This window comes from Oncorhynchus mykiss, chromosome 13 (assembly GCF_013265735.2).
Source record: "Oncorhynchus mykiss isolate Arlee chromosome 13, USDA_OmykA_1.1, whole genome shotgun sequence".
In the NCBI taxonomy this organism is placed as follows: Eukaryota; Metazoa; Chordata; class Actinopteri; order Salmoniformes; family Salmonidae; genus Oncorhynchus; species Oncorhynchus mykiss.
Genome location: NC_048577.1, coordinates 7655406 through 7668108, shown reverse-complemented (window position 1 = coordinate 7668108; position 12703 = coordinate 7655406). Strand labels below are relative to the sequence as shown.

Below are 12703 nucleotides of genomic sequence, written 5' to 3'. Positions count from 1 at the left end.
TGCTGCTGCTCCTGCTGCTGCTGCCTCTGTTGCTTCTCCTGCTGCTGCAGATGAAATACTGTATATTCATTAGGTCCTAATCTATGGATTTCACATGACTGGGCAGGGTCGCAACCATAGGTGGGCTTGGGAGGGCATAGGCCCACCCACTGGGGAGCCAGGCACAGCCAATCAGACTGAGGTTTTCCCAACAAAAGGGCTTTATCACAGACAGAATTACTCCTCAGTTTCATCAGCTGTCTGGGTGGCTGTTCTCAGATGATCCCGCAGGTGAAGAAGCCGGATGTGGAAATCCTGGGCTGAATGTAAAAAAACACACAATCCTCCCCAAAATAAAAACTAAATAGATCCCTAATACATCACTGTAAAACTGTATACAATGTATATCAGTGTTGGTTTCATTTTATAATATGAGAACTGTTAGCATTTCTAGATAGAACTGAGAATACAATCTGTTGACCTCTTGTTATGTCACTGTGTTTCAGGTGTTCAGGGTCAGAGCTGCAACAGAGTGACTTACACAGAGAGGATAATCTGTGTCTTGAAGGGGTCAACAGTGGACATATCCTGTACTTATGTTGGTTATTATTCCACCACATCATCATTCTGGTTTAGAAGTGATAAGTCGACCCCTGAAGACCTAACCACAGACCCAGGGTATGCAGGTCGTGTGGAGAACACTGGAACATACAGAGGTCCCTTCACCCTGAGAATCACAGATCTGAGAGAGGAGGACTCAGCTGAGTATCGCTTCACTTTTAAAACAGACAACTTTGAATGGGGTCATAGTTTCCCAGGAACAATTATGTCTGTCACAGGTAATACTACCCTGTATGATACAACTGTAAATCATATTGAATTACAGGAGAAAATAAATTAACCATCCTGTTAACACAGAGGTGTATGTGGTTTTATACATATTGTTTCAGGTCTGCATGTGAAGGTGACTCTTGCTGCAGAGGGACAGAAGAGACTGACCTGTAGCACCACCTGTACTCTGACTGACAACCCCACCTACATCTGGTACAAGAATGGCCAACATCTAGATGAGAGCACCTCCCCCCAGTACAAATACTCAGTCTCCAATGACTATGTAGACAGTTACTCCTGTGCTGTAAAAGGCCATGAGGATCTCCACTCTCCTGCAGTTTGTGAGTGTTTATTTATTAATAAGGGACAGATTGAAATTTACTGTGGGACGGGACAGGACTGGTCTTCAAAGTTTAAAATATTTTCACATGACCCTCCCCTTTTACTGTAAAATAAATTGAACACCCTCCCCCTCATAGAATTAACTCAAAGTAATGTTTACGACCACAAATAAGAATAACTGTAGTGACCCTGCATTTATAAACGTGAATACCGACTTTGCCACTTCAGCTTGCTTTTGTGGCCTGATCGATGCCACGCAGGGCTACGGGCCAGAAGGTTGAGGGTTCCCGACCACCACAGACAAGCTCACCCTGCCTGTTCTATTACACTGCCATCATATACAAAATATATGCAACACATTTTCCACCAACAGGTTTCTGTGCCAATGCAGCACACAACCAATAAACAAAGCATACTGACTTCAGACACTTCAATGTCATGGTTTGTGTTTTCAACACCACAATACATAGACAATGTAAATCTGGACAAACAGAGAATACATCCCTCCCTACCTTGTAGTCTTACCCAGTATTGAAGGCTTGACAATCTCTGAATGTCATTCAACTTTTTGGTGTTTTGTAACTAATGTCTCTTTCCGTTCATCAAATGGCTGCTGCTCAGTTTGGATTGATTGACTGATTGATTTTATTTGTCAGTTAAAGAAATACATATATAAACAATATTATTTTAAGTAAACAGGATTGTTGTTATAAAGGATTGCACAATAAAGTTGGTGACTTAAATTCATTGTGGTCCCTATGTTTTACATAAATACATTTACAATTATACTGAACAAAAATATAAACGCAACGTGCAACAATTTCAACCATTTTACTGAGTTACAGTTCATATAAGGTAATCAGTCAGATGAAATACTGTATATTCATTAGGTCCTAATCTATGGATTTCACATGACTGGGCAGGGTCACAACCATTTTACTGAGTTACAGTTCATATAAGGTAATCAGTCAGATGAAATACTGTATATTCATTAGGTCCTAATCTATGGATTTCACATGACTGGGCAGGGTCACAACCATGGGTGGGCTTGGGAGGGCATAGGACCACCCACTGGGGAGCCAGGCACAGCCAATCAGACTGAGGTTTTCCCAACAAAAGGGCTTTATCACAGACAGAATTACTCCTCAGTTTCATCAGCTGTCTGGGTGGCTGTTCTCAGATGATCCCGCAAGTGAAGAAGCCGGATGTGGAAATACTGGGATGAATGTAAAAAAACACACAATCCTTCCCAAAATAAAAACTAAATAGATCCCTAATACATCACTGTAAAACTGTATACAATGTATATCAATGTTGGTTTCATTTTATAATATGAGAACTGTTAGCATTTCTAGATAGAACTGAGAATACAATCTAGTTGACCTCTTGTTATGTCACTGTGTTTCAGGTGTTCAGGGTCAGAGATGCAACAGAGTGACTTACACCAAGAGGAGAATCTGTGTCTTGAAGGGGTCAACAGTGGACATATCCTGTACTTATGTTGGTTATTATTCCACCACATCATCATTCTGGTTTAGAAGTGATAAGTCGACCCCTGAAGACCTAACCACAGACCCAGGGTATGCAGGTCGTGTGGAGTACACTGGAACATACAGAGGTCCCTTCACCCTGAGAATCACAGATCTGAGAGAGGACGACTCAGCTGAGTATCGCTTCCCATTTAAAACAGACAACTTTGAATGGGGTCATAGTTTCCCAGGAACAACTCTGTCTGTCACAGGTAATACTACACTGTATGATACAACTGTAAATCATATTGAATTACAGGATAAATATATGAACATATGTTCTTTTTCCAAGATGGCATAGCAGTTCAGACGTCTTTTGTCCTCGTCTTGTCATGTCCCGTATATATATATATATTTACAACTTTTTTCACATACCTTTTTATACATATATTTTAAAATTTTCCATAAACTCATCTTCAAAACACTCTCCTGCAACCCGCCCCACCAATTTATATTTATAAAAAAAATATTATTTACCTCAAATCTGTAATCCTCCAAGAAGCTAGCCAGAAATTAGCCCGAAGCTAGCCAGAAATTAGCCAGAAGCTAGCCAGGAGCTAATCCAGAAGCTAGTTAGCTTCTTTACTGGCTAATCGTTAGTATTCAGCTAACCACGGTTTGTGGTCATCAGCTATCCTTTAGCTCGAAAAAATATCGCCAGTTTTGTACGGCGCAGCACGGCTCGGAACGGAACATACCGGACCAATTTTTCTCTCCATGTCCCTGGATTTCAACCGCTAACTCTGGACTACAATCACCTATCCGGACCCGCTTTACTGCCGATACGGAGCCCCACCGGGCCTTCACAACTGGACTGCCGACGTTATCTACCCGAAGGAGTTAGTTTTGTTGTTGTGTGATTTGGATTAATCCCCTCTACCAGACGGAACCCCACTAATCTACTGACGGAACGCAAGAGGTGGCTAATAACAGACCTCCATCCTATGCTAGCTTGCTACCGATGGCCTGGCCAGCTGTCTAAATCGCCGTGACCCCCAACCAACCTCTCTACTCACTGGACCCTTTTGATCACTCGACTAAGCATGGCTCTCCTTAATGTAACTATGCCTTTTCCATTGCTGTTCTGGTTAGTGTTTATTGGCTTATTTCACTGTAGAGCCTCTAGTCCTGCTCACTATACCTTATCCAACCTATTAGTTCCACCACCCACACATGCAATGACATCTCCTGGTTTCAATGATGTTTCTAGAGACAATATCTCTCTCTTCATCACTCAATACCTAGGTTTACCTCCACTGTATTCACATCCTACCATATGTTTGTCTGTACATTATACATTGATGCTATTTTATCGCCCCCAGAAACCTCCTTTTACTCTGTTCCAGACGTTCTAGACGACCAATACTTATTGCTTTTAGCCGTACCCTTATTTTACTCCTCCTCTGTTCCTCTGGCGATGTAGAGGTGAATCCAGGCCCTGCAGTGCCTAGCTCCACTCCTATTCCCCAGAAGCTCTCTTTTGACGACTTCTGTAACCGTAATAGCCTTGGTTTCATGCATGTTAACATTAGAAGCCTCCTCCCTAAGTTTGTTCTATTCACTGCTTTAGCACACTCTGCCAACCCGGATGTTCTAGCTGTGTCTGAATCCTGGCTTAGGAAGATCACCAAAAATTCTGAAATTTTAATCCCAAACTACAACATTTTCAGACAAGATAGAACTGCCAGAGGGGGCGGTATTGCAATCTACTGCAAAGATAGCCTGCAGAGTTCTGTCCTACTATCCAGGTCTGTACCCAAACAATTTGAACTTCTACTTTTAAAAATCCACCTCTCTAAAAACAAGTCTCTCACCGTTGCCGCCTGCTATAGACCACCCTCTGCCCCCAGCTGTGCTCTGGACACCATATGTGAACTGATTGCCCCCCATCTATCTTCAGAGCTCGTACAGCTAGGCGACCTAAACTGGAACATGCTTAACACCCCAGCCATCCTACAATCTAAACTTGATGCTCTCAATCTCACACAAATTATCAATGAACCTACCAGGTACCTCCCCAAAGCCTTAAACACGGGCACCCTCATAGATATCATCCTAACCAACTTGCCCTCTAAATACACCTCTGCTGTCTTCAACCAAGATCTCAGCGATCACTGCCTCATTGCCTGCATCCGTAATGGGTCAGCGGTCAAACGACCTCCACTCATCACTGTCATATGCTCCCTGAAACACTTCAGCGAGCAGGCCTTTCTAATCGACCTGGCCGGGGTATCCTGGAAGGATATTGATCTCATCCCGTCAGTAGAGGATGCCTGGATATTTTTTTTAAATGCCTTCCTAACCATCTTAAATAAACATGCCCCATTCAAGAAATTTAGAACCAGGAACAGATATAGCCCTTGGTTCTCCCCAGACCTGACTGCCCTTAACCAACACAAAAACATCCTATGGCGTTCTGCATTAGCATCGAACAGCCCCCGTGATATGCAGCTGTTCAGGGAAGCTAGAAAGCATTATACACAGGCAGTTAGAAAAGCTAAGGCTAGCTTTTTCAAGCAGAAATTTGCTTCCTGCAACACTAACTCAAAAAAGTTCTGGGACACTGTAAAGTCCATGGAGAATAAGAACACCTCCTCCCAGCTGCCCACTGCACTGAAGATAGGAAACACTGTCACCACTGATAAATCCACCATAATTGAGAATTTCAATAAGCATTTTTCTACGGCTGGCCATGCTTTCCACCTGGCTACTCCTACCCCGGTCAACAGCACTGCACCCCCCACAGCAACTCGCCCAAGCCTTCCCCATTTCTCCTTCTCCCAAATCCATTCAGCTGATGTTCTGAAAGAGCTGCAAAATCTGGACCCCTACAAATCAGCAGGGCTAGACAATCTGGACCCTTTCTTTCTAAAAGTATCTGCCAAAATTGTTGCCACCCCTATTACTAGCCTGTTCAACCTCTCTTTCGTGTCGTCTGAGATTCCCAAAGATTGGAAAGCAGCTGCGGTCATCCCCTCTTCAAAGGGGGGGACACTCTTGACCCAAACTGCTACAGACCTATATCTATCCTACCATGCCTTTCTAAGGTCTTCGAAAGCCAAGTCAACAAACAGATTACCGACCATTTCGAATCTCACCATACCTTCTCTGCTATGCAATCTGGTTTCAGAGCTGGTCATGGGTGCACCTCAGCCACGCTCAAGGTCCTAAATGATATCTTAACCGGCATCGATAAGAAACATTACTGTGCAGCCGTATTCATTGATCTGGCCAAGGCTTTCGACTCTGTCAATCACCACATCCTCATCGGCAGACTCGACAGCCTTGGTTTCTCAAATGATTGCCTCGCCTGGTTCACCAACTACTTCTCTGATAGAGTTCAGTGTGTCAAATCGGAGGATCTGCTGTCCGGACCTCTGGCAGTCTCTATGGGGGTGCCACAGGGTTCAATTCTTGGACCGACTCTCTTCTCTATATACATCAATGAGGTCACTCTTGCTGCTGGTGAGTCTCTGATCCACCTCTACGCAGACGACACCATTCTGTATACTTCTGGCCCTTCTTTGGACACTGTGTTAACAACCCTCCAGGCAAGCTTCAATGCCATACAACTCGCCTCCAATTGCTCTTAAATACAAGTTAAACTAAATGCATGCTCTTCAACCGATCGCTACCTGCACCTGCCCCCCTGTCCAACATCACTACTCTGGACGGCTCTGACTTAGAATACGTGGACAACAACAAATACTTAGGTGTCTGGTTAGACTGTAAACTCTCCTTCCAGACCCATATCAAACATCTCCAATCCAAAGTTAAATCTAGATTTAGCTTCCTATTTCGCAACAAGGCATCCTTCACTCATGCTGCCAAACATACCCTTGTAAAACTGACCATCCTACCAATCCTCGACTTTGGCGATGTCATTTACAAAATAGCCTCCAATACCCTACTCAACAAATTGGATGCAGTCTATCACAGTGCAATCCGTTTTGTCACCAAAGCCCCATATACTACCCACCATTGTGACCTGTACGCTCTCGTTGGCTGGCCCTCGCTTCATACTCGTTGCCAAACCCACTGGCTCCATGTCATCTACAAGACCCTGCTAGGTAAAGTCCCCCCTTATCTCAGCTCACTGGTCACCATAGCATCTCCCACCTGTAGCACACGCTCCAGCAGGTATATCTCTCTAGTCACCCCCAAAACCAATTCTTTCTTTGGCCGCCTCTCCTTCCAGTTCTCTGCTGCCAATGACTGGAACGAACTACAAAAATCTCTGAAACTGGAAACACTTATCTCCCTCACTAGCTATAAGCACCAACTGTCAAAGCAGCTCACAGATTACTGCACCTGTACATAGCCCACCTATAATTTAGCCCAAACAACTACCTCTTTCCCTACTGTATTTAATTAATTAATTTATTTTGCTCCTTTGCACCCCATTATTTTTACTTCTACTTTGCACATTCTTCCATTGCAAATCTACCATTCCAGTGTTTTACTTGCTATATTGTATTTACTTTGCCACCATGGCTTTTTTAAAATCTTTACCTCCCTTATCTCACCTCATTTGCTCACATCGTATATAGACTTGTTTATACTGTATTATGTAGACTTGTTTTACTCCATGTGTAACTCTGTGTCGTTGTATGTGTCGAACTGCTTTGCTTTATCTTGGCCAGGTCGCAATTGTAAATGAGAACTTGTTCTCAACTTGCCTACCTGGTTGAATAAAGGTGAAATAAAAATAAATAAATATATTAACCTGTTAACACAGGTGTATGTGGTTTTATACATATTGTTTCAGGTCTGCAGGTGAAGGTGACTCCTGCTGCAGAGGGACAGAAGAAACTGACCTGTATCACCACCTGTACTCTGACTGACAACCCCACCTACATCTGGTACAAGAACGGACAACATCTAGATGAGAGCACCTCCCCCCAGTACAAAGACCCAGTCTCCGATGACTATGGAGACAGTTACTCCTGTGCTGTAAAAGGCCATGAGAATCTCCACTCTCCTGCAGTGTGTGAGTCTGAAATAAACTAGTATTTTATGTGGTATCATTTGGAACAAATAAGAATGGTTTTACTTTCTCTGTACATATTCTTAACTAGATATATTGGAATGATAAACAGTTTTATAGATGTATGTCAATATATATATTGTTTATTATTCTAAATGAACCTGTCCAATACATCTATAACATTGAGTCTCATTATGGTTTCAGGAATTGATCAGTTGCATTTTGTTTCAGGTGTTGTGGGTGAGAGCTGTATGAATGTGACTTACACCCATCAGAGTATCTGTGCTTTGAAAGGGTCAACAGTGGACATATCCTGCTTTTACACACATCCCAGTTGGCATAACGTCATAGAAGTGTCCTGGTTCAACAAATGGGAGTCTGGTGTCACTAAAGACCTGAGCCTGAACCCAGAGTATGCAGATCGTGTGGAATACCATCAACAAACAGACAAGGGCTCCACCCTGAGAATCACAGACCTGAGAGAAAGTGACTCAACTGAGTACAAGTTCAGATTTACAACTGATGAGGCAAGATGGGGGTACAGCTTCCCTGGAACAACTCTGACTGTCACAGGTAACATAGCACATTATAACGTTCTGAAGAGTCATGATGTTAATAATTAACTCAAACCAATTCTGAACCATATACTCTTTATTGCTCTCCTTTAATTCAGGTTCTCAGGTGGAGGTGACTCCTAAATGGAGATCAGAGTCGAAGACACTGTCCTGTATCACCACCTGTACTCTGAGTAACCCCAACCCCATCTATATCTGGTACAAGAACGGACAAAATCTAGATGAGAGCAACTCCCCCCAGTACAAAGACCCAGTCTCCAGTAACTATGACGATAGTTACTCCTGTGCTGTAAAAGTTCATGAGGATCTCCTCTCTCCTGCAGTGTGTGAGTGTTTCTTTATTAACAATACTGTTTAACCTCTCTGTGTGTTGGTTTCACTTTGAAAACTTGAGAACTTTTAGCATTTCTAGAAAGAACTGAGAATATAATCTAGTTGACCTCTTGTTATGTCACTGTGTTTCAGGTGTTCAGGGTCAGAGATGCAACAGAGTGACTTACACCAAGAGGAGAATCTGTGTCTTGAAGGAGTCAACAGTGGACATATCCTGTTCTTATGTTGGTTATTATTCCACCACATCATCATTCTGGTTTAGAAGTGATAAGTCGACCCCTGAAGACCTAACCACAGACCCAGGGTATGCAGGTCGTGTGGAGTACACTGGAACATACAGAAGTCCCTCCTACCTGAGAATCACAGATCTGAGAGAGGAGGACTCAGCTGAGTATCGCTTCACTTTTAAAACAGACAACTTTGAATGGGGTCATAGTTTCCCAGGAACAACTCTGTCTGTCACAGGTAATACTACAACTGTAAATCATAATGAATTACAGGAGAAAATATATTAACCATCCTGTTAACACAGAGGTGTATGTGGTTTTATACATATTGTTTCAGGTCTGCAGGTGAAGGTGACTCCTGCTGCAGAGGGACAGAAGACACTGACCTGTATCACCACCTGTACTCTGACTGACAACCCCACCTACATCTGGTACAAGAACGGACAACGTCTAGATGAGCCCACTTCCCAACAATACTCTAGTAATACCCTAGTAGTGTTGGGTCATTCTGCGGACAGTTACTCCTGTGCTGTAGAACACCATGAGGACCTCCACTCTCCTGCAGTGTGTAAGTATGAATTAAACTACTATTCTACTTAGAAAGTATCAAAAACGTTATATCAGTGAGAAGAGTATTACTGATTTATCTATACATATTCATCATTACATAGAAATTACAGACAATGTCATAGATGTTTGCATGTCTATAGTTAGAATGTTCAGTACCTCAGACACTTGAAGAATAGTTTAGTAGACACTAAAGTCCTAAAGTTTTTTATTATTGTTCATGTTTTGTGTAAGTGATAGTTTTAGATAAGTGAGTGATAGTTTTAGTAAGTGATAGTTTTAGATAGTTCTCTGACTTTAGATATGATTTATTTTTGACATGATGTCATTTGAGGTAGTATACTACAATCCTGACCCTCTGACATATTCTCCTTTACTAGATGCTCCAAAGAACACCTCAGTGTCAGTCAGTCCCTCTGGTGACATAGTGGAGGGCAGTTCAGTGACTCTGACCTGCATCAGTGAATCCAACCCACCTGTGGACAAATACACCTGGTACAAGAAGAACGTAACCTCACCAAAATCATCAGGACAGAGTTACAGCATCACTAACATCATCTCTGAGGACAGAGGAGAATATTACTGTGAGGCTGAGAATATTATAGGATCTATGAACTCTACAACTCTGATGATCATTGTAGCAGGTAAAGTTTCATCTTCAATACAAAACTACAAGTTACAAGCTAATTTTAATCATGATGTTTTGGCTTAATTTAGAACTATACATTGGGTTATAAGATCCCTTAACAAGTATTGCATTACTGTCCTGTATTATAGTTTATTTTTAGTTTATTATATAATGCCATGTACTCATATCATCCATATTTTATTATAGGGAAACAAACCTCAGTTCTAACTGCAGCTGTAGGAATCATAGTGGTTGTTCTGGGTGTCATACTGGCTTCATGTCTCTCTGGACTCATGTGGTTCAGGTGAGTGAAAATGCATATTATCATGTTGTTCATTATTTAAATGTAGCCCTCTGATTTATTGTTAACTTCATTTATGACGTAATGTATTTATTAATTAATGTGCAAAACAGGAAGAAGGCCTCCAAACCCACCAACACAAGAGACACAGCAGACGTTGGACAGGTGAGTCTGTTGGAATCAGAAGGAGACTGTGATGACTGTGTATTCTTTGTGGAACATTTCCACTCCTCATGTTGTCTGTCCTCTCTCTCCATCAGGGAGACTCTAGTCCAGTGTATGACAACATCTCAGGCATGGCCATGACCTCTACTGCAGCACAGACAGCAGCCACAGACGACCAGGATGATGTTCACTACGCCAGCGTCCACTTCTCTCGCTCCAAAAACCAGGAAGTGCCTCTGTACTCCACCGTCCAAGTGCCTCAGCCCCAGAAAGAGGATGAGGATGTCCAATACGCTGCTGTGCACTTCAACCTTCAACCACTTCAACCTGCCACCTGGTGAGCATATTCTGCATTAAGGTCATTCATATGCTGCAGTTTATTGTAGGAGATGTCATCAATAAGCAAAACAGTTGACCCTTAGTGAAAACTATGAAGCCAAACTATGAACCCAACAATGGACATCTCAGGACAATTACTATGACATGCCTATAATGAGGGATTGACGTGATGATGGTTTTGAGGAACTGTTATTCTGCTCCAAATGGCACCCTATTCCCTATTTAGTGCACTACTTTAGACAGAGCCCTATAGGGTGCCAGCATTTGGGACGATGTCTTTGTTTCATTTTTGTTTCTCTCTTCAGACCCGCAGCAGCACAAGCAGCTGAGGACTCCTCTGTTCTCTACAGTACAGTCAATAAACCCTGAACCAAGAAGACCCGAACACAACAAACCCAGAACCAAGAAGACCTGAACACAACAAACCCAGAACCAAGAACTGAAAACAACAAACCCAGAACCAAGAAGACCTGACAAACCCAGAACCAAGAACTGAAAACAACAAACCCAGAACCAAGAATACCTGAACACAACAAACCCAGAACCAAGAAGAACTGAAAACAACAAACCCAGAACCAAGAACTAAAAACAACAAACCCAGAACCAAGAAGAACTGAAAACAACAAACCCAGAACCAAGAACTAAAAACAACAAACCCAGAACCAAGAAGACCTGACAAACCCAGAACCAAGAAGAACTGAAAACAACAAACCCAGAACCAAGAAGAACTGAAAACAACAAACCCAGAACCAAGAACTAAAAACAACAAACCCAGAACCAAGAAGAACTGAAAACAACAAACCCAGAACCAAGAACTAAAAACAACAAACCTAGAACCAAGAAGACCTTGTATATCTGGACCCGTATATTATAACTAAGTGGTATAATTAAGCAATAAGGTCAGAGGCGGTGTGGTATATTGGCCTATATACTGTACCACGACTAAAGACTGTTGTTCTGCACAACGCAGAGTGCCTTGATACAGCCCTTAGCCGTGGTATATTGACCATATACTACAAGCCCGAGGGCCGTATTGCTATTATAAACTGGTTACCAACATAAATAGAAAGTAAACAAATATTTTGGTGTCATACCAGTGTTCTATTGTCTGAAATACTGTATGTGAAATGAAATGCTTATTCAGCCAATCAGCATCCAGGACTTAAACTACCTGGTTTATAATAGTATCTAATAATATACAGTGCATTCGGAAAGTATTCAGACCCCTTGACTTCTTCCACATTTTGTTATGTTACAGCCTTATTCTAAAATTGAATAAAGAGTTTTTTTCCCCTCATCAATCTACACACAATACCCCATAATGACAAAGCAAAAACTGGTTTTTAGGAAGGTTTGCAAATGGATTAAAAATGCAAAATGGAAGTATCACATTCCGTAAGTATACAGACCCTTTACTCAGTACTTTGTTTAAGCACCATTGGCCGCGAGTCTTTCTTGGGTATCATGCTACCAGCTTAATTTTTTTTTTTTTACAGCAAGTAAATTTGGTTTTTAAGGTTTTTATTACAGTTATAGCACAATTTTGCCTCAAAATACAGGAAGTAGTTCTGCTTGATGCAATAATTCTTATTACTTTTATCACAACATTACTAATGTGTGAAGTGTAAACAAATCATAAAAATGCTGCTGTAATTCAGCGGCAACGCACCGTATAGTTCAGAATCCACTTTGTCCACAGCAGCTGTGTGATGCACACAAATGCCAGTTTATGGAAGTCACTTCACTTGAATGTCAGAGGTAACAGAGTTAACTTCTAGCTGGCTAGCTAGCTTTCGGTATCACTGAACAACGTCTCCTTCATGTAGCTAACAAGCCAGCTGAGAGAGCTAGTTCACTGAATTCATATGCCAGTCCAACGTCATCTCTTAATAACACAGTA

The 12703-nt window shown here is 42.0% G+C and overlaps 1 protein-coding gene across 1 annotated transcript in view; it reads left to right on the top strand.

Moving 5' to 3' along the window:
- LOC110494997 overlaps window positions 1-12703 on the top strand; it is a 46708-nt gene that overhangs the window by 3751 nt on the left and 30254 nt on the right. The window contains exons 4-7 of the mRNA XM_036942568.1: window positions 2561-2893; window positions 7450-7671; window positions 7900-8241; window positions 8342-8569. Coding sequence (XP_036798463.1) covers window positions 2561-2893; window positions 7450-7671; window positions 7900-8241; window positions 8342-8569 — 1125 coding nt within the window. The remainder of the gene's footprint in view (window positions 1-2560; window positions 2894-7449; window positions 7672-7899; window positions 8242-8341; window positions 8570-12703) is intronic.